The sequence below is a fragment of the Python bivittatus genome, unplaced genomic scaffold, assembly GCF_059951505.1.
Source record: "Python bivittatus isolate LINGU-HERP-01145 unplaced genomic scaffold, Pbiv_v1 ctg000090_np1212, whole genome shotgun sequence".
Classification (NCBI taxonomy): domain Eukaryota; kingdom Metazoa; phylum Chordata; class Lepidosauria; order Squamata; family Pythonidae; genus Python; species Python bivittatus.
The window spans coordinates 4247160-4268959 of record NW_028277046.1 but is presented as its reverse complement, the minus strand read 5'-3'; the positions used below and the strand labels follow the sequence as shown (position 1 = coordinate 4268959).

Here is a 21800-nt window from a genome sequence, read left to right as displayed (position 1 = left end):
GTACGCGTAACGTGGATTTGGGGTAACGTTGGCACGGGGAAATAAGGCAGACTTGGCCAGGCTGATTCGTTGCCCTCTGGCACCTCCACTGAAGCGTTTGAAAAAAGATAGATTTCAACTTGCAGAATGATCGGCCTTTGGGTGGGTGGCGGGGGTCCCCAGGCTGCAAAAAGCGAATTCTGCTATTTAGCAACTGGGGCAGGACGCTTAATGAAACAGCGTTTGCTTTCTGCATTTCCCTCCCTCTATAACAAAAGAACGAGAAACGGCACTCAAGATGCAACATCACCTTTATTCTTACGGTTTTATAAAGAAAAATAATCTTTCAAATGCAGAACATAAACATCTCAGAGGGAAAAAAAGAGGGAGGGGGGAAAAACTCCCTGTCCTCCAGCATAAATTCTTAAACCGTTGAGAGGTGGATTCTCCCCACCCTCCTGAAGTATAAAATGAAATAAAGATTCCACCATTTTTTTTTTAATGCATTCAGTGGCGTTCCCACCCATCCTAAAATTCAAGCCTCGCAGGACACAGTGTATTTGGAAAGTCATTCCTGTACATTCGGCAAGGAGCTAGTCCTCATGGAGTACTGACAGAGGTGCGTGTGAGGGTGTGCGCGTTTACCAAAAGATACATCGATGCTGGAATATGGAGAGAGCGGTTGCTTCTGCAGAAATGTGGCCGATTTGAAAACAAACATCCCTTTCGGAGGACGCGTCTTCAACTCAGTGGCCAGGATGAAACTCGAAAAAAGAAGCAAGAAGTTCGACCCCACGCCCGAGGAAAGAAAAATTGAGGGCAGAAACAAAAATGGCTTGAGTGTTTTTTTCCCAACCCCCTTTTTTAATAAAGAGTGAAAAAACACCGTGAGAAAAGGGGTAGTAATTAAGACAAACGGTGGAACTTTTAGGACTTACGCTGTGAGAAAAGGAACACTTTGCACCCGTGTGACTATAACAGTGTCTTTTAGCACCAAAGATACAGGTTTTGCTCTGTCACGCCCCCCCACATTTTTTGCTGAATTAAGAAAAAAAAACCCTGCCTTCCACACATTGGCTTGCAAGGCCATGTGGGGACGACACACCTTCGGAGGACGCCACTTTTGAGAAACTTACTTTACCGTGCCTGGGTTAAGCAGGACTGACAGGCTTCTAAAGCAAGCCGAAAAACCCGCTTAACCCAAGGCACCGTTTAAAGTTTCTGGAAAATAAACACGTGCGAGAGAGGTTTCCAGGATTGCTGTGAGGTGGGAGAGACTGGGAAGTTTTCCAACAGAGGAAGGGGGACTCGAGGCCAAGCGAACATCTTGCACCATCCACGAGCAACCGGGAATTAAGACATTTAACATCCCGCTACCGAGCCACGATCATGGGGGGATAAAGCGGTGGGCCTCCATCTTGGCCTAGACTGGAAAAAAAGTTTCCTTGGTTGCCAAAGGGCAGAAAAGGCCTCGAAGACGCCCATCCTTGTCATGCTGTTCCAAAAGAAATCAACCTTCTAACCCATGCTGCACAGCCGGCTAAGACAGAAGTGTTATCATTGGCCGGCCAACCTGGGCCAAGCAAGGAAGGTTTAAAGAAGCTAGCACCTGGGGGAAAAAAAAAACCTGCGCCAGAAGTCACATCCTGAGATGGTTTTCGTTTCTCTAATTTCTCGTTCTGGAAAAAGAGGCAGGATTTCATAAGTAAACCTAGTACAGATTTGGGCCGCTGAAGTGTGGAAAAATGCTTTCTTTTGCACAGGTGTCCCCTGCTGCCGAGAAACTCGTTTTGCAAAGCTACTCGGTCCTCGTGTGGCCGAGTGAAAATAACTGAGAGCTACCCAGAGGAACTAGGCTGCGGACAGAAATACTGCTTGCTGCCAAATCAAAAGTGGCTGCAACGCCAGGGTCTTCCTGGCCCTGAAAATAAATAAATTGAAGACACACACACACAGTAACAGAGACTGTCTCCAAACATCCCAGACGAGCTCGAATTTAAAAGCAATGAAAGTGACCAGATGCTGGACGCGAGCCGGCGCTGATCGACAAAATATCCAGCAAAGCAATGGGCTGTTTTTCCCCTCCACCAGACTGGGAAAAGCAGGCCGGGGCCTGGAAGACCAAAGAGGGCGGAGAGCAGGACCCCCCCAAGTTCCTAAGTTCTCCCCGTGAGCCAGAATTTAGCCACCATTCGAGGTTTGCGACAGAAGCCAGGCTGCCGAAGGGCACAACGCGATGCAACGCGATCCATTTCTGGCCCTCGGCCTTCCAAGCCCCACCTCTGGATTCATCCCACATTCTGTACAAATCAAAGGCAAAGTCAGGGCGCTTCCCGATCCGCCGACGGCCGAAGAGATTGTCCTGCAGGTCGGGACGGGCTGTTTTCGGACAAGGGCTCTTGGGTGGTGGAGAAGCAGGCGAGGAAAGTCGGGGCAGGAACGGCCATCGGAGAAGCAGACCGGATCCCGCTGCCTGCAGGAGACGGCGAGGCGGCGGCGAAGGTCCTCGTGGTGCCCGGGCATCACGGCCTCCAGGGCGAGGAAAACGGGGAAGACGCCCCGCTTCTCAGGGGCCGAGGCTCATCGCAACGTTTGGTAGAGGTAGGCCGACGTGAAGATGGCGTTGACCGTCAGGCTGAGGGCCAGGAGACCTCGGAGAAGCAGGTTCCCGAAGCGGCCTAGGAAGGAAGGGACCCCCGAGGAGGAAGACGGTCAGGGTCCTCGCCCGTTTGGACCACCCGCTCTTTCGATTTCCAAAAGCAAAGCTTTGGGAAAGACCGGTTAGGGTCTGCAGTGGGGACCGGATGTTGAATATTTCAACTTCCAAGGCGGTTCACCAAAGGTCACAATTCAAAGACTTTTTTTTTTTTTTTTAATTCAGTTAACATGATAGGGGAAAAAAAGCAATCAATTAAAAAAGAAAGTTGGAAAGAAGCTAAGGTCAAGACCTGACTAAAACAGAAGAGGGGGCAGTTGGCTTGATAATCATCGGTCTGAGAAAGGGGGGTTGTATCTGGGGTGTCTTGTTTTCCATTCCTCGGATGGTGGCTTTCCCCACTGGAGGGTCACTTACGGACCTTTATTTGCCTATTTTATTTTACTTGATTATTTCATTTGCATTTATTTATTTATTTATTCTCATTTTATTTATTATTTATTTTATTTTATTTGGAGGGTGACTTACAGACCACTGCGCAGAGCCACTGAGAGTCGGGCAGCATACAACTTTCAACCATCGTGATCATCAGCTCTTTATTAATTAATCCAAGCTGCCAGGAAGATGTTCCCTATCGTGGAAAACTGGGGGGCGGGAGGAGTTTAAGAAATATTTAACTTACTCTTCCAGCCTGAAGGCTCTTCTTGTGTTGTGGTGTCAACGACACAGTTCGATGAGTGTGACGAACCGTCCCCTTTCTTAGCTGAATCCTCAGTGCAGACACTGCTGGCTTCCACCACAGCTGTCACATCTGCAGGGAAGTCAAAAGCTGAAACTCCCAAGCGGTTTCATTTTGCTCCCCTGAAACTTTTTTCCCAGAAAAACCCTGATTCTCGATGCCAGTTTCCTAAATTCTTACAAGTAGACAAACCAAGTTATCAACCTAGCTCTCCCTAAATCACCCAGTTCTGGTTTTTAATGTCTCGGTTTGCATGGCCCCAAACTTGGGAGAGATCATCTCAAGGAATCTGTTGTTGGCGTATCAGAGCACGCCTTCGCAAAAGGATCAGATTGGTTTGAGATACAATTCCCACGAGTCCTGGCTAATGCGGCCAATAAATACACTGACTGGGGGATTCTGGGAAGTGTAGTCCCAAGGCATCAGGAAGGCTAGGCTACAGCCATGCTGGATCCACGGGACTGTCCTTGGAGACTGTCCGGAATCTGCATTGGGACTCACCGATGTGCCCGGACGGGACGTACCTGGGTGCCCCTGATCCCTGAAGTGCCTTTTTGGGAAGGCAGACCGATCTGGAGCAAACATGCTGTTTTCCGAGGGGGCGAAATCTTCCCCGGGATGGAGTTCGCTCTGCCCCGTGAAGAGCCTCAGCCGTTGCCCTTTCAGATTCAGCCGTGCGGGGCTGATCAGAGGCCGGCGGTAACGCAGGGAACTGGAACTCGATGCCACTGAGCCGGCCACCGACGGTGCTGGCGAGGGCACCGGGGAGGGCATGCAGCTTCCGGAGAGGAGTGAGAAATATTCTGGGGGTCGGGAGAGGCCAAGAAAAACGGGTTATGACCACCGTAGTGGGCGAGGAGCCCGGCACGAAATGCATATTCGTTACTTTGACAAATACGTGATCTTGGCAGCCTTCGGTGGGGCCACAGCAGGGCCGGGGTGTCCCAAAAGTCCAGATGAGATCTCAGCCATCCCCCCACACAGTGGGGGTGGCCCCATCTTGACCAGTGTAGGCATGGATCTACCTGGCCCGATTCCGCAGCGCCACGTCCACCCCTAAAATCCACGTTGCAGATGTGGGGGGAGAAAGAGGAAGCTCGCCAAAAAGGGGTACGGGGCAGAGAGGGACCCGAACCTCACGCTCACCTGACGCAGCCAAGTCCTTGGCGCAGGACGCTTGTGAGGGCGGCCGACTTCCGCTGAACAGGTAGCCCGAGTCTCGACAAAGAAAATAAAAGTTAATATTCAGATGAAACCAGCACTTTTTTAATTAGGATTTATGGATACCCAATCAGAAAGGTAACTGTCTGTGTATACAGTAACTGCAGCAAGTTCTTATATGGAAGATGGAAAAACACGGGTGATTTCGGGAGCTGCTGATTAAAAAGGGCTGAATATGGGAAGAAAGGAACTATATCATGTAATTCTAAAGGGGGAGAAATGATAAAAGTTTGTATCTGCTGTAAAGAAGATTGGAAGCTGCGTCTTTCACTTTCTTTTCTCTTTTTCTTTATCTGTACTGTTTCTAGCACTTTTGCATTTCTCTTCTTCTACTTCTGCACTAAGGTATACTGCCTTTGAACACAGAAGCTCTACTTAAGCATCTCCATTCTAAGCCCTTTCCCCCTCTTTGAATCTGTATAATCTACTTTAAAGAACTGCACGGAAGCTCACTGTTTAGACCCTGATGGCGAGTGTAAGGAGGGACAGGAAGACCATCATCCCCAGCTGACTCCAAAACCCTTCTCTGCCACAGGAGCTGGTTCGATATGATCAGAATGAGAAGACAAGCAGAGAGGCAAGGCAATTAAAACCTCCCCTGGGCCAGAAATCCCATCTGCTGATTTATGGATTTATTTTTTGGAGCGTGTTTGCGGTGCTGGGGAAAAGCAAATTTTTCCAAACAGGTGCGGCCGTGAATTTCATAGAAGAGACAAGCTCCAAGCTTGTTTGCCAGGCCTTGAGAAGGACGTTAATAAATCACCAGCTACAACATTATTGCAGGGTAGATTGTTAAAGCTGGACGTTAAGACACTTAAACACAGCCCTCATGAACGAAAGACTAGCGAACCTTAGACAACTCAGCCATTTAAAAATCTGGTAAACTTTGAACTTTTCTATATGCGTGTATTAAATTTATTTTCACTGTGATTATGCATCAGCTTGTATATTACAGTAAAGTATCCGATTCGATAGGTACTTCTGCAAGGAAAACCAGCTATCGTGTCTTCAGGGAGGCCAAATACACAAAGGACTAGAAACTTGGACAAGACACGATCGGCCGAAGGAGGGGAAGAAAACAGGTGGAGCTTACCAGTCCTGGCCAGGGAAGGAATCGTGCCAAGCGAAAGGGCTCGATTCAGCCGCCCGGGCAGAGAGGAGGACGATGTCCGACGCGGGGAGCAGAAGAGTCGCTGGTTCGTCAACTGGAGGACACTGGGAGGAGTTGGGATGAAGGCGAGGGGAGGGGAGGGGTAGGCAAAGCTGACCTCGGTGCTGTTGGGGAAGGCGGCCACTGGGTCTCCCAGAGAGTACCTGCGAACGAGACACATGTAGTGTTGCGAGGGCAGCTGGCACGCGTTCACCCCCTGCCTAGCTCACAAACGTTCGAGAGGTGCCCTCCTCTCTGCATCCGTGGCCTGCTTTCGCCCACCCCAACGGCCCGCGTTTCTTCCTCCCATCTCCTGAAATTTTACCCCCCAGCTGCAACCCACCCAGGGCGGCATCTCGCTGCCCCGTCCCACCAGCCAACGGCAAGGAAGTTCCATCCTCCACGCCAGTCGATGGTCCCCAGCCGATTTAGAGGCAAATGCAAAAGCAGCAAAAAAAAATCCAGAACCACCATTCTGGGCTCGGGGGTCTGTCGGCTGCAGTGAAATCACCAAGGGCCAAATGCTAAACGATCCAAAATGATACCGGCTGCAAAACATCGAAGCAAATAAAGCTTGCTTCCAGCAAGCAGGCTTTGCAGATGGTCTCGTTCCGAAACTTTTATCGCGTTCTGGGGGTCCTTTGTGATCTCTGTTTTCCCAGTGATTCTTCCTGCTTCGGTAGAAGCTAGGCTGAATCGGTCACGTTTTGATCTAGAGGCGTATTTCTCAACCTCAGCAACTTTAAGATGGGTGGATTTCAGCTCCCAGAATTCCCCAGCTGGCATGCAAGAGAAGTTGAAAACAGCCCATTTCAGCTAATAAATGCGCATCTTATCCAGAAAGGACAGGAGATGGGCCTTTTCTCCTGCCCGAATGCCACGCGCCTTGTTTGGGAAGTGGAAAACAGCCGATTTTTATTCGATAGGGCGCTGCACCGGGGTGCAAGAACGCAGGGCAGGACGAGGCGTGCCGTTCGATAGGTGCTTCAGCGCTGCCGAAATGGCCATGACAATACTAAGGATGGGGATGTTGGGGGAGAGAAAAGGCGTTGCTGCCGCGTCGAGCCCGTGACGTCCCTGCAGGGCCTGGATTGTGAAAATGCTTTGCTAAATAAAGCTGCTCTCCTCCATCTCGATTTCAAACAGAGGAGGGCGAGGGCCTCCGGCGGATGGGAAACGCTTAAACAAACAGGGAAAGGCGCCCAAACAAAATGGGGAGGGAAACACACACACACACAGATGATTCATTCATTCAGCAACAACGAGACAGACCCTTGCTTTGAATCCAGGCCAGCATCTCCCTCAACGCCGCGTTTAAAGAAACGAACACAAATAGACAAGGCCGAGAGCCTTGTCTCCCCATCCGGGCACCGCCAACTAGTCTAGGGGCCGGGCACACATCTGCCTCCCTCCCTGCCATTGGCCGAGCCCTTCCGGGGGGGCGGCGACGGCTCCCGCGGAGCATCGGGAGGGGCGGGAGGGGGGAAGCCACCCCGGCTCGTGCCCCACCTGGTCCTCGGGCAGAGGCAGCTGACGGGCCACCCCACGGGGGCGATACACAGCCCCCTCCGGCATCGGTGAGAAAAGGGCTTGCAGGATGCCAGCCAGGAGGAGGAGAAAGAGGAGGGCAGGGGATGCCCTGAGAGAGGAAGGAGCAAATTTCCTTTTCGAACCATCTCAAGGAGGATGTGGTGGGGTGGGGGATCTTGAAAAAGTTTTCCCAGCCAGAAGGACATTTCAAGCCTCAGACGAACCCAGTGGTCCTGCTTAGTCGCTTTCTCTGCTCCTTGTTCAAAGCAGGGCAAAAGCCACGAGGACTGGAAGCGTGATTTTAGTCTGAGCCGAGAAGCTACCGTTTGGGGGGCAGAGTTCAGGTCGGGCGGGCAGAAGATGCCCCAAGACGAGCTGCTGGACCGTCCTGGCCACCTCAGACCCGTCTCGTTTAGCTCTTTCCCACCTTACGCATCTCGAAATATCGCGGGGGCCACCGGGGTTTTGTGCCGACGCGCCCCAAATTTTGCTTTTTTGAAAAAACGGTCCCTGTTGAGCCACCGGAGGCCTTTGAGGGGTGCTGGGCCCCAAAACGCATCAGATGGTCAGGGATGAAGGAGACTTGGGTCCAATCGCTACAGGAAAACCAGAGATTCCTCAGCCCTGGTAGGATATTCACAAGCGCTACCAAAAACCCTTGTACAAATTCTTCTTAAGTTATATATTAAATCATGAAGCAATAGATACAAAAATGTAAATCTAGATAAATGAATTCCTTGCAGGCAAATGAATAGGAAGGCGTTAGATCAGTGTTTCTGAGCCTTGGCAACGTTAAGACGTGTGGACTTCAACTCCCAGAATTCCCCAGCCAGCACACTGGCTGGGGAATTCTGGGAGTTGAAGTCCACACGTCTTAACGTTGCCAAGGCTCAGAAACACCGTGCAGCGCAGGTCCAACGTTTACTTGGCAACCGCGATAGCTCCGCTCAAAGTAAGATGCCCCACCTATGCTAACGTTTGCCAACAGAAACTGGGCCGTCGGGTATCATCTTAGAAACTTTTCTCCTCCCTACGCTCAGCTGCCAGGGAGAGGGCATGGCGAGGGCCAGCAAGGGAGCAAGCGTTGACCACCGCCACGTCGACAACAAAGACTCAAAAAAGTCAACTGGAAAAGAAGTATGGTCGAGGCGCCCTTTATTTTCAACAATTAGTGTTAACTAAACAAATCAGGCACAGTGATAAAATATTAAAGTAAATAATAATAATAATAATAATAATAATAATAATGATGATGATGATGATGATGATGATGATGACATCAACTGAACCTAGGGCAGTGCCCAGGCTGAAACATTTCCTAAAGCTTCACAGGTCTTAACCCAGTTGGCAGAGAAGAAAGCTAGGATCTTGAACAACCGCATCTCAATTTTTGCCGTAAAATAAAGACGATCCAGTTTAAAACCGGGGATGGAAAGAAAAGAGTCCCGGTCAAATCTGATCGGCTTGGCTAACTCACTGAGCTATTCTGCTCCCCACCACCTGCTGAATAAACAGTTGCCACCGGGCCAAAAGGCAAAAAATAATAATAAAACCCCCAACCTCGGCTACTCTTTTGATTCCTTGTCTCCAACTCAGCCCCGAGAGAGAAAAAAGAACATTTATCATGTGGATCTGTGGCAGAAGAAGACTTCTAGGCCTCCACACCTGGCTTCCCTTCAACTAGCCATCACAACTGAGTTTGGTTCTTTTCCAAGTCAGGGAACAAAAAAGAACCAGAAATTCACATTTTTCATGCCCCGGGGGCGAGCAGAGCAAATAAAGCTACATTTTGCTTGTGGGATCAAACTCCCTTTCAGATTTCGTAAGATTAAGAAACCAAAGCTTATCAAACTAAGTATACAGGTATCTACTCCAGTTAAATATGGGTTGGCTATAATATCAGAGAATAAATAACCCCGCGTTCGCTACCCCCAAGATCCAATCGCCAACCTTCACAAGGCGGGGTATTGAACACAAAACCAAGGATTAAAAATCAGCGTCGAATGAAGGGTTGAGAAACAGGAGAAGAGAGGAAAAGGCTCCAGTCCCAAAAGGTTGCACTACAGTTCCTATCAGCCACCGCGCTCGCGTGGGCAGAGTTGATGGGGTCTGTAGTCCAACCCGCCTGGAAAAGAGACGGAGGAGAAGCTATTTGCAAATCGCTAGGAGAGGAGACGGAGAAGAGAGAGCAGAAGGGTTAAAATCCAGCAGCACCAACGCACATGCGTGTGAACAGGGTTAGAGAGAAGGAAGCACTTCTTTAAGACAAGCCAAGAGGAGTCTGGTTCATTAGAAAATGGGTTTGCCCTCTTGCAAAACAACCCGACTTGCTCGTCAGTGCCCGCCTAGCCTTTCTCAATCCTTCTGCCCACCGCTCCGTCCATCTTTTAAAACTTTCCAAGGGGGTGGCTCTTGTTCAACCACCCAGCGTGAGCAGGAAAAAAGAGAAAGGCACGGGGCAGATCAGCTTTTTGTGTTTCTCCCAAAATCAGAGAGGCCAGGATACCAGGGTGGCAAACTGACAGTGTTGCCCGTGAACTCTGCCCGTGTGGCCAAAAACCCATCCTCTCATTTCCTCCCATCTTCCAAATGAACCTGAACAATATTATCCTTTTAGCACGTCTTCCGTGTCTGAAGGATGGTGGAAAAAAAAACCCCAGGAACAGGCTTTTGGTTCAGCAGAGCAGACCCCGTGCAGAGCATTTTGAATTAATTCCAAAATGTTATTTGAAGGGGGCCGAGGGCAGGCAAAGCTCAGCATCAGATCAGTTTGTCTGGGAATTTATGTCGTAGGAACAGAAAGGGGAGGTTAGATAGGTGAGAAAGAGGAGGGAACTGTGAGGGGAAAGGATAAATTATCAGTGGCTTCTTTTGTAGAAGTGGAAAAATAAAATATTTTAAAAAGTCACTGCACCCAAACACCAAAACAAACACACACATCCCCGTGCGATCAAAAGTACCCCACCTTGGAACATGCGAAGAGTGTAAATTTAAATTAGTTTCAATCCAGTTTCAACCGTGATGCCTCCAAGTCAATCAGAAAAGGTTGCCTTGTTTCCTGGTTAAGGATCACCAGCAGCCCCCCCGCCAAAATTTCTATTTATTCGTTAATTCCTTTAACTGATTGCCTTAAACTAATTGTAGCTATGCATCTGACCGGAGCCATGCTAGTCATGGTTTGGAAGGGCCCCAAACTCGAGGCCGCCCTCAAGGGGATCAAAGAATCGGATTCCCACAACCGTCCTGTCCCCACGGAAGCGAAGCGGAGTTGACCTGGCTGTAGGTGAATGGAGATATATGTGGGAGCTGTCTAAGAGAACGAGCGGAAGAGGAAGGAGGATGAAAAAGCTGAGATGGGAAGAGCAAGGGCGAAGCAGCAGGGGTACGGTTGAAGGCTTGGGTTTTCCGGGCACCTGACCCCCCCAAAGTCACTGTTCAGGCTCTGACCTTCGGGGCCGAGATCTCCGCTGACCCCCTGGCTTCCGCGTGGCCACGGCGGCTGCGAATCCCACCAAGCAGCACAGGGAGGTGGTGCCGAACTTGGCGGTCTCCACCCAGCTGGGAATGTCCACCTGCAAATACTTCTCGACCAGGTGGAAGCCCATCACCAGCAGCCACAGGAAGGAGGCAAAGGCGTCAATCCGTCGGAGCCTGGAATGCAGAAAGACCGGTCAGATGTCGGGACAATCAGAAGGAAGACACCTCGCAGGGCTGGTTTGAGGACAGGGGAGTGAGAAAACTGGGAAAGGATTCATCAAGGCTGCCTTTTGCTGAGCTGGGTCCATTGTCATTTTAATGGCAACTGTTTGATCCCCTTCCCTGCTAATTGCTTTCGGTGCCCGGTCAAGGAGGAAGCTGAGCTATACATTAAACGGACGTGCGGTCAAGTGGTTATCTGCAACTGCGTCATTTAGCCCTGAAGGTGTCACAACACCCTGCTCTGGGTGCACGGGATAATAAATAAGGTTGATTCCGAAGCAAATATTTGCCCATCTGGGTGGCACCACCTAAATGACTTTAGCAGCAGGCTAAACAAGGATTTAAAAAAAAAGAAAGTTGGGCTGGCTGATTGGGGAATTCTGGGTGTTGAAGTCCACCCATCTGAAAGCTGCATAGTTGAGAACTGTACATAGTTCATCCCAGCTGAATCGTGCCTTGAAAGGGGGCACGCCCTGCGTATGTCAGCCTTGCGAGGTGGTCCAGCCAAGAAGCACGCCCAGAAGAACGAGCCCTCACTTTATTGTAAGGTGACATTAAGAGAATCTTGCAAGTCTGAAAGCACCTCTCCCCCCTCGCCTTTACAGCCAAAGAAACTAGGGAGGGTCCCCTCTGAGTCGCTTCCCACGGCCCCATTCTTTCTCTGGGCTCAGCCGCCGCTTCTCCGACCGTTGCCCTGGCTGCGGCTCTTCCCCTGCCTCCCAAAGTCATTCCTGCAGACCATCATACCTGATCCGTCCTGCCAGCAACATAGCCAGGATGCAAGTGAAGAGTCCCAGGATGACCACGGCTGTTTGATGGCTCTTCCCGTAGGTCCAGGCTGCTTCCAGTATCTCCAGAGCTCGCGCCGAGAGCAACTGGACGCCCTCCTGCCAGCCCAGCGATTCCAGGAGGGTGCCGTTACGTGGCAGGGTCACGGGCGGCGACGGCCCAGTCCTGTTCCTCGACAGCCCTGGGCTTGGTGCAACCGGCGGCGTGGCGGACCCCGGGAAAAACGGGTCACCTGACCCGTAGAAGGCCATCACCACAAGAGTGGCGCAGCTGAGGAAGGCCAGAAATCGCAGCAGGATCACTCGCAGCGGGGTGGTGCTGGCCGCAGCAGAAGCCGAAGCGTAAAAGCTCTGCGGGAAACAAGAAACATCAGACGTGGCGGATCCGGCGTAGGTTGAGCTTGACCCATTTCTGAGAAACGTTTCGGAAGATTGAGGGGAGGAAGGTTGCTGGAACAGCGGTGAAGGACCTCCGTCCAAATACATATTCCCATAAAATATTCTCTTTAGGGTTTTGCATGCAGGGATCTGAGGTTAGCGTCAAAGGCCGACTGAGGAAGAGCAGAGCGGAACAATCACACCAGCAGAGCTGCTGGGATTTCACTCCCAGAATTCCCACGCTGCGCGAGAGCAGCTGAAATGCGAGCCTTCCAATGAGAAAAAGGCTAAACTTTCAAAACTAGAACCGGGGGGTGGGGGGTCCAAACCCCCTCCCCTGGTTTCAAGATGAAAAGCGCAGCGGCGACTTGGGGACCAGTTAAATGGGTCTAAAAGCCTCAGGGGCCTCTCAAGCCTGTTCGGAAGACCCCGCGAAGGCGAGATGACCAACTACGTGTTCCCAAGCTCTTTAAGCAGCACGATCAAAACCAAGCTCAACAGATAAACTTTCTTCCCACACTCGAGCTCAGGACTTCTCCCCGTCTTTTCAAACAGGGCCACGGCCTGTTCTCTGCCCCAAACGAATGGGGGCCACTTGTGGTCCTGGAAGGAAGCGCAGAGGCTGCCAAGGCGGGGTACCCTTCCTACCTGCATGTAGGTCTCGCCGGTCTTCCGGTTGTTGAAATGGTGCCGGAGGAGCAGGGCCCGAAGCTGGCGGTTCTGATGCTTGATATAATATTCCACGGCAGCTTGGCAGGGCCGGCAGAGTTTATAGGTCTGCTCCAAGTGGTGTTTATATACCTCGATTTCTTCATCGTATTTGCCCTGCCCGAAAAGAGAGAAACCGGAATAAAAGGCTGACAGCGTGAACCGGGCTGCAATGCTCAAGGCAGATCAGGCCAGAAGTAAACCGTGCTCCCATTTTACAGGTGAGGAAGACCGAGGCCGGGGGCGAAGCGGTTTGCAAAAGCCGGCCAGGAGGGGATTTTAATTTGCTCTCATACCTCTTCTCTGGGGGTGAAGGACGCCAGTTGCTTGATCTTCATTGTCTGATGGTTGTTACACTTCTTACAAAGAAGGACCTGGCTGCTGACCCACTGCTGGGGCTTCGTGGGGTCGTAGAAGGCTCCCGCCCCAGAAACAACGTGATTGAGATGCTCCATGTATTGAGCTGGGATTGGCTTGTTGTAATCTCCATTCTGAGAAGAAGTCAAGAGGAACAAAAAAGCAAGATTGTACCAAATCAATTTTAGCTAATCACCTTCAAAAACTTTACACCTTTTACTAACTAATGCCCGAGTTTGTTTCCTGTTTCCCCCCTCTTCCCTCCTCATCCCTTTTTCCTTGTATGCTGTTGTCTTCGGATTTTAAATTTGCAAACAAGGACTGTCTTGTTTAATACTAATCACACGTAAGTTGCCCTCGGGCATTTTTAAGATGAAACGAGGGGAGACGAACGCTCTAATAAAGGATTTTCATGGCCTTCCAGAATGAGGCCAGCATCCTCTCGCTGTTAGAAAGTTTACCAGGTTTAAGAAATAAATGGTAACAAGCATCTAAATGTCAGATTGAAATCTTTTCAGCAATCCCAGTTATTCAGAGCGTTCTGGATCCATTTTAATTTCAGAAATCTCAATGTTAATCCTGCTTTTACCAATGCTGAGGACTTTTAGCTTCCCTGGGGCTTAATTTTAGCTTCTCTACACCAACAGATAGCATTTAAGTGTTTGTACTGTGCTGTCATTCTGCTCAGTAACTTTTCTGGGAGCCTTTGGGGCTAAAGTGCATGATATTAAAACATTCCTAAATACATAGCTGCCTTTCTGGTTTGGTTGGGATGAGGAAAGGTCCTCAGATTTCATTAACACTTTTTAATTAATCAGGGTCAAACCCTTGCTTCAGTGGGGACCCGTTATATTGGGGGGAGTCTCTCGTATTAATTAATTTATCTCTTTTCTTTCTGTCTTCGGTGGAATTTAGGGTTTGGTCTGTTTCACGAGAGAAACATCGGACACCGACGTGCATCGCTCGGCTCCATCCACTGAAGAAAAATCAACCTGGATTAATTAAAAATCTTAATGCTTCAAAGGGGCAGGAATGCAGATGGACGCAGACACCCAGGAGCTTAATCTGCCAGGATTCGAAACGGAGACCGGCCACCCGGACCACGGTAGTGCCTACCTCTTCAAATCCGTTGTACTGCTCGCAGTTTGGGCAATCCCAACAATTGCGGTTTCCGTACGGCACCACCGTGTCCTGGTTACAAAACCAACAGTTCACCGTCGTGTGGGTGGGCTTCGTCCTGCAAGGGGAGAAGTCAAGATGGTGTGACCCCCGAGCCATCGAAGAAAGGGGGACCGGGATGGCAACTGCCCCCCCACCCAAAGTTGGATGGCTAAACCCTCAACCAGGGTTCCTCAACCTTGGCAACTTGAAGATGGGCGGACTTCAACTCCCAGAATCCCCTAGCCAGGCTGGCTGGGGGATTCCAGGAGTTGAAGTCCGCCTGTCTTCAAGCTGCCAAGGTTGAGGAACCCTGCCTGGCTGGGGGATTCTAGGAGTTGAAGTCCACCCGTCTTCAAGCTGCCAAAGTTGAGGAACCCTGCCTGGCTGGGGGATTCTGGGAGTTGAAGTCCACCCATCTTCAAGCTGCCAAGGTTGAGGAACCCTGCCTGGCTGGGGGATTCTGAGAGTTGAAGTCCGCCCGTCTTCAAGCTGCCAAGGTTGAGGAACCCTGCCTGGCTGGGGGATTCTGGGAGTTGAAGTCTGCCCGTCTTCAAGCTGCCAAGGTTGAGGAACCCTGCCTGGCTGGGGGATTCTGGGAGTTGAAGTCCACCCGTCTTCAAGCTGCCAAAGTTGAGGAACCCTGCCTGGCTGGGGGATTCTGGGAGTTGAAGTCCACCCATCTTCAAGCTGCCAAGGTTGAGGAACCCTGCCTGGCTGGGGGATTCTGAGAGTTGAAGTCCGCCCGTCTTCAAGCTGCCAAGGTTGAGGAACCCTGCCTGGCTGGGGGATTCTGGGAGTTGAAGTCCACCCATCTTCAAGCTGCCAAGGTTGAGGAACCCTGCCTGGCTGGGGGATTCTGGGAGTTGAAGTCTGCCCGTCTTCAAGCTGCCAAGGTTGAGGAACCCTGCCCTAAACCAGCATTGTGCACCTTCTATTGGGGGGCTCACAAGCAGGGCCCGAGGGTGGGGTCACTATTTCACTCATGCCCACCCAAAACCGGCCTGTGCTTCTAACCCATCGTGACCCGTAGCCAACCAGGGGGGGCCCTTCCTCCCCAAAATGGGGCGAATGTGCTCTTCATGCACCTTTGGGATCATGATGGAGGTTGAGCGCAAGGCCCGTCAGCTGGGGAAGATGGAGAGAAGCCGGTTGCTGGTTGCCTAGCAACCCTGCCACTTCCTGCCCGCTTCAAAGGGGGTTCCTGTTGCTGAGGGAATGGAAGCATCTTGGGGTTACCTAGCAACCACAGGAAGTGCCTGAGGAGAACAGGCCGCGTGGGATCCATCCTGCCCAAATATTCGCCGGCCCTGTGGGGAGCAATGAGGGCCTGGCCTTCCTCCATCTTTCCTCCAAAAAGTGAAGAAAGGAAGCCATTTTCCCCTCTTGAGGGAAATGGGGGAGGCCAAAGAGGAAAAGGTTGATGTCCAGGGACAAAAAAACCAAATATATCCTTCTGGGGGTCTCTAGTCTGTGGCAAGACATCCCATAATGTCTGTTTTCCAAGGGGAGAGCAGTTCACGGAGACTCTAGAAGGCCCACAGGGCCCTGCAAACAGGCCTTCAGTACACAGATGAGGGACTTTCTTGGAAGATCAAGGCGAGTGAGGAAAAAAGACACTTTTGTTGAAAAAAAACCCAGAAGGAACATTTGTGCAACACATGAGTGACCGGCTGCTAGGGCTGACTAAATAAGCCGGGGTGGGGGAGGCATTTGAAGCCCGATTCACTACTTGACAATTGCAGAAACAGCAGCCCACTGTGGGGAAGCCAACCTAGGAACCAGGGTCGGGTGCCAGCACCTGTTGAACTTCTGCCTAACAGGCGGCAGCAAATGGCAGCGAGGATGGATTCCGCAGCAGCTGGACACCTGCTCCCACATGGCTTTGGCCCAAGGGTGCAGCTGTTGGCCCCACTGTGGGGCAAAGCCCCCAGAGGGGGGTCTCCTGCTTTCTTGGGCCTCCTTGGTCATCTCCAACTGCTTCCATGGTATTCACAAAGCCCCTGTTCCCTGGCTTAACCGCTTCTGAAGGCAGGGGACTACAAAACCCATACACTCCCTTGAGAACAAGAACTGCTGGGGGTGTGGGTCGAGAATCAAGGGACTTCCAGTTGAAGGCTGAAACCAGAATGGCAGCACCTAAAAAGTCGGGGTCTTTTTGCAAACACGCACGGACTTTCTTACTGCAAGCTTGCCACCGGCTTTGAAGGCAACCTACAGCTGATTCATCAACTCTTCATTAAGTTTACGAAAGCCACACTTTTTTCATGAGGACGGCACCCATCTTGGTAGCAATCAGACTTTAAACGCATTTTTTAAAAGACACCCTTTTTCCTTCTCCAGAGAGGAGGGAACCCCCCTCAAACTGGACCCTAAACCATTTTAATTTGTCTTTAAAAACAGCTGATTCAGTACCAGCAACAATCTGAAATTGGCTAGTCTTTTTTTTAAGGGTTAAATGAGCCAGTTTAGGATTATTTAATATTATGTCCACCTAATTTTCACAAAATGCTCGGAGCCGCTGGTGCATATGAGGTACCGTCAGAAGACCCTCAGAAAAAGGACATGCAAATATTAAAAAAAAAGAACTTCAAAGAGCTGCAGAGAACACCTTGACTCTTTGTTGGCAATGCCTTCTTCTGCAATTTGGTACACAAATGCTTCTTCCCAACTTCTCAACTGCAAATACAGAAAAGGAAGGATCCTGCCTCCTAGAAGTTTAATGCATTTCCTTCCAATCTGCACCCAAAAGGTGAGAGGTAATAGGAAGATAGGCTGTCTTCTGAATAAAGAACAGCAGGCAATTATAGACAAATCAGTCTTTTTTCCAAGCTAAGCCCTATGAGTTTATTCCCTGATTCTCAGCTCCTCAAAGCAGAATCAAAACATTATTTATTCACTGCAAGTGCATTAACAAACTGGGTATCGAAATAGTCAGACGCTCTGAGAAATAGCCAATCGTTCCTGAAAGAGCTCTTCACCGCACTCCTGTATGAGTGTCTTTCTACCCTGACCAGCCAACTCCTAATACAAACTGGAAATTCCTCCAGGTTTCTGCATATTCTAAAACTGAGCTAGACCAGAATCAGCGTAGCAGATTAGCTGTTCCTCAGAGGCTAACCGTTGCACCCCTGTGTGTCCAGCTCTTAGCGAAACCCCAAAGGCCAGACAGGCATGCTGCAGGCTCGTAACCCACCACATTATTGAAAAATAATTTCCCCCCCCAATGCTCGTATCCACAGCAGGGTCTGGCCTTCATTTTAATTCAGGAAAACCAAAAAGACTGCTTTCAGAAGCATGTGCAAAAAGGCAATTTTTACATCAAGAGATGTAATTGCTCAATTTCAGGCCAAGTCACCCTACAATGGAAAGAAAGAAAAAGTTCCTATAGAAAAAAAAACCCAAATGAGCACATTTTTCACATTCCAGAGAGATCTTGTCAGACCAAGAAAGTGCCAGCCCAGTTTAACTCTTTCACAAAAACTGCTTCCCCCTCCCCTCAGTCTTTTCCCATCCTGAACATTTTCCTTCACCAAGCAACAAAAATACTAATATTTTCCTGCGGGCCACGTTATTCCCATAAACTCGGTCTCTGCGTGATTTCAGCCACAACCAGGCCACAAGCCTCCGTCTGACGTTTTAACATTTCTATGGAAAATTCACCACAGGGTTATGCCCCACATCCTTCCGAGCCATTTTTGACTATTCTACACCAAACATTACTGATTTTGGTTAAAAAAATCATAATGTCTTGATTCATCATCTTTTATTTTAAATTATGAACTGTTAAGGAAATACTTAGTGACTCTGGAGCAAAATAACCAAGTCAGCGTTAGATCTAATGACTGTTTTCGTACAGCAGGATAAAGCTCGGTCTGCTTTAACCTGTGTGCGTGTGCGTGTCTGGCTTAGTGTGATGTGTGAATCCAGCACACTGTGTTGGCTTATGCTTCGATATGCTGTGGGACTGCAGAAAACGGGTTAAACACAGCCACTCCCCTCCCACCAGCCTGCCTCTTAGGGTTGTGGTGAGGATAAAATCGGTGGACAGTGGTGGAGGAAGGGTAGAGTGCATTTCTAACAATAAATATATATATTAAGTCAAATCCAGTCTCAGCAACTTCATTCAGTTTGGCATCACCTTTTTGCTAGCATATTTTGTCCACTGCCCCGTCTAGCCTACCGCCCTCGGATTTCCTAGTGGTCTTCCATCCCCACGCTCAGCAAGATCCAATGTCAGCTAAATAAATACGGCATACAGGCAGGGCAAAATCTATAGCGAAGCTGTGCAACGTTGGCTTTGCGTGTGAAAAATCTCACCCTGACACCCCTGGCTTTTCGAGGAACCTCGCTCCCAGCAAGACACGGCCCGTTGGGGTAAGCCACGCTGGACGGCACAGCACAGCTCAAGGCTCCGGTCTGACGTTCCTCACCCTCTAAGCCTTGCAACAATCCTAGAAGGTAGGCCCGAATTGACTGCCTTGTCCCCAACGGACCCTTTCCGTAGCATCCAAAGAGCGTCATCTCTGGCCATTTCGGCGCCGACTCCTTTCCAAGCTGGTTTGAATCCACTCTGCGCGCCCACACGCACCCGGGTTGTGCAAACATGAACCAGGAAGGGCTGCCCTTCGATGCCCAGCGCACGTGGGCTGGCGGGATGCAGCGCTCCTGCGCTTCCTTCTCCCCACTCCAGCGTAGAGCCTCCGTCCCCTGCCTTTGGAGCGGTGGGGGGCCGATACATCGGGGCATAGCCGGTGGTCCGCCTCCGTCCGCGAGAGCCCAACTTTTTAGTCGGGAGTCTTCTATTACGTCTGAACCGACTGCATTCTGACGCGTTTGATAGCGCGCGAATCGAGGAAGGGGGGGGAATAAATCAAACGGGGAGGTTAAGAAAGCACGTCGAGTCCCTCCCCCGAGGTTGCAAGAAAGCAAGATCCGCCTCTGGGCCTCAGCTGGAACCGTGTGGGCCCCCCCCTTTTTTTCCTTCTAACACCCCGATCGGGAGAGAAATGCACGTCGGTTTAATGAAGGGGCATGGATAGGAAGCACGCACCGCGCACGGCCTTACCTTCGCGCGATTTTATAAAGCAGGACTCCGCCGGCAGCGGCGGCGCACACGGTCACGCCGAGGCCCCCGGCCAGGCCGCGAGAGTAAGAAGCCAGCAAGGCGCCGACGCCTTCCATGGGAGAAAACGGGGAGGGAGAGGGGGGAAAACGAGGCAAGGGAAACGGGATCGCAGCCGCCGCCGCGGGGGGAGCAGGAGCGGAGGCAAAAAAAAAAGAACCAGGCGAAAAAAAGGCGTCGCCGCCGCCTCGTGCGGGGAGAAAAATAAAAAATAAAGGTCCCGCGTGCGTCGCAGCCGCCCCGATCCCGCGACTTTCCCTCGCGGAACGTTCGCGGAGCGCCCTTGGAACGTTGAGTCGCCTTTTCGAACGTGGCGGGGGGGAGGCTTCGGCGCTCCGAACGTTCGGCGCCCCTCCGGAACGTTGAGTCACAGCCCCCCCGGAGAGTTGGAACGCGGGGAGCCAATCGCGCGGCCGCCTGGGGCCGAGCGTTCGAAGGGGAAGTCCGGCGGCGGCGGCGGCGGCGGCTACTGCTGGCTCGGATCAGCGCCTTTTCTTTTCTTTTTCTCCTCCTTCCCTCGGTTTGACCTTCTGCGGCTCCGCCTCTTCCACCAGGCCCGGATCCTCCCCCTTGGCATATATAGGTCCACGCGCTCCCTCCTCCCGCACACAAACGCGCCGGCGAGGCCGCCGCGGCCTCCGATTACCCCCGGGCGTCGCCGTTGCGGAACGGGCCGCCGAACCGACCCGGCTCCGAGTCTCCGTCCCCGACGCGCTGCTCCGGCCGCCGCGTTCCCACGACTTCCTTCTGCACGCGTTCGCCTCCGTCCCGGAGGCTTGGTCTGCGCTGCCGCCGCGGCTACTTATACAGTGGGAATTCGTTGGAGGGGGGCAGGAAGGTGGGCGGCGGGGGCGGAGAAGGGCCGACTCGTGAAAGGGCAGCGTCGTGCCAGGCGAGGGGAGCCGAGTCAACAGCCCGCGCGGCTTAAAGGGCCAGTGTCCGCGCGGGCACGAAGCGGGCGCCTCGGGGGACACGTCGTGCTGGAGCGAGATTTTTCGGGACGGGGACCTATCACGCTTTACGGGGCTCCCTTAGCTCGGGGGTGATGGTGATACGCTTTGCACGGTCTATTTTGATTGATTGCAACCACTCCGACGTTTGGAATAACGGGCTTCCCCCTAAGATCATCTCCGGTGCGTTGGCGTGCATATATGATTATTCCAGGTGAGCTCTCTCTCTTGACCCCCGTTAAGTCCAGACCTGCAGTCATACAGGTAGAAAACAGCGTGGTTTGGGAACCCATCTTTTTTTCCACCAATAAATAAGTAGTTTCCCCCTCATCTTCTGCACTGTTTTTTCACTTCCTGGTGTAGCCTCAAGGCTTGGCAGTCACTGGGTGGTCTCCCATCCAAGTCCCAACGAGGCTTAACTTTGCTCAGCTTGCAAGCCCAAGCCGAGGCTGCCATCTCCGTTTGTGTTCCTCTCCGTTTTGAAATGGGGGGGGGTACCTGTCCCTAAATGTCTCCATTTCGGCTAGAACTGTTACCAGCCCTCCGCTGTCTGTCGAAGGGAAAGGTTTCCATATAATATACAATATAATTATGGTTAGAAGGGCCCAGATTCAGTATTTTTATAAGGCTGGCTTCTGTACCAGAGAAGCCTATTGGCCGTATTTTGTGAAAATAAATGCAGTACAGTGGAACCTCGAGTTACAAATTTAATCCATTCCGTGACTCTGGTTGCAACTCGAATTGGTTGCAACACGAGGCAAATTTTCCCATAAGGTTCAATGTAATTCAATGTAATTACTGTTAATCCGTTCCAGCGTCCGCAGACCACGCGTCAGGGGTGGAAAAACGGCAGCAGACCACGTGGCAGGGCGGAAAAATGGCCGCGGACCATGTGGAACGGGCGGAAAAATGGCCGCGGATCCAGTTCGTAAGTCAAGGCGAGTTCGCAAGTCGAGGTAAATTTTTGGGCCCGGAGCTGGTCGTATCTCGAAAAATTCGTAAGGAGGGGCGTTCGTAACTAGAGGTACCACTGTATGTACATATGCGTGCTGTGCAAAGAAATTCCAAACTGCCTTCCGCCAGACATTTCCCATGAAAGAAAATCACCACCATCTTTGGACTGATGTATCCCAACCATTTCTCATGTACCTGTCAGAATTTTATAGGAAGCGGTGCTTTTCGAGGAAACATCTCCCAGCCAGAGAACTGCCACTTTCCACAATTGAAAAATATCAATGCGATATATAAAGAAAGAAAAGGAAAAAACGGGCCTATAAAACAGAAGGAGTAACCCAGCAGCATCTATAGAAATTAAATAGCGTAATTTAATTTAGGCATTGTTTTAATTTCTGAACCTGGTCT

At 51.0% G+C, this 21800-nt stretch overlaps 1 protein-coding gene across 1 annotated transcript; it reads right to left on the bottom strand.

Annotated features, from left to right (window-relative positions):
* Positions 1 to 265: 265 nt before the first annotated feature.
* TMEM201 (transmembrane protein 201) lies at positions 266 to 19849 on the bottom strand. Its single transcript, XM_007443404.4, has 11 exons — positions 19432 to 19849; positions 14322 to 14442; positions 13145 to 13339; positions 12789 to 12965; positions 11722 to 12113; positions 10723 to 10926; positions 5689 to 5909; positions 4521 to 4592; positions 3899 to 4177; positions 3318 to 3446; positions 266 to 2657 (listed from the first exon to the last, which is right to left on the bottom strand). Exons 1-11 carry the CDS (start codon positions 19545 to 19547, stop codon positions 2560 to 2562), a joined length of 2004 nt encoding a protein of 667 aa, XP_007443466.1. The 5' UTR covers positions 19548 to 19849; the 3' UTR covers positions 266 to 2559.
* Positions 19850 to 21800: the final 1951 nt, after the last annotated feature.

What these genes read in the sequence shown, in the direction of transcription:
- TMEM201 (XM_007443404.4), bottom strand. Translation starts at nt 19,547, where the DNA reads ATGGAAGGCGTCGGCGCCTTGCTGGCTTCTTACTCTCGCGGCCTGGCC. An exon ending in CGGAGATCTCGGCCCCGAAG is followed by an intron (nt 5,910 to 10,722) that starts GTCAGAGCCTGA and finishes TCTCGTTCGCAG; the next exon opens with GTACTCTCTGGGAGACCCAG. An exon ending in CAAGGACTTGGCTGCGTCAG is followed by an intron (nt 4,178 to 4,520) that starts GTGAGCGTGAGG and finishes CCCGACCCCCAG; the next exon opens with AATATTTCTCACTCCTCTCC.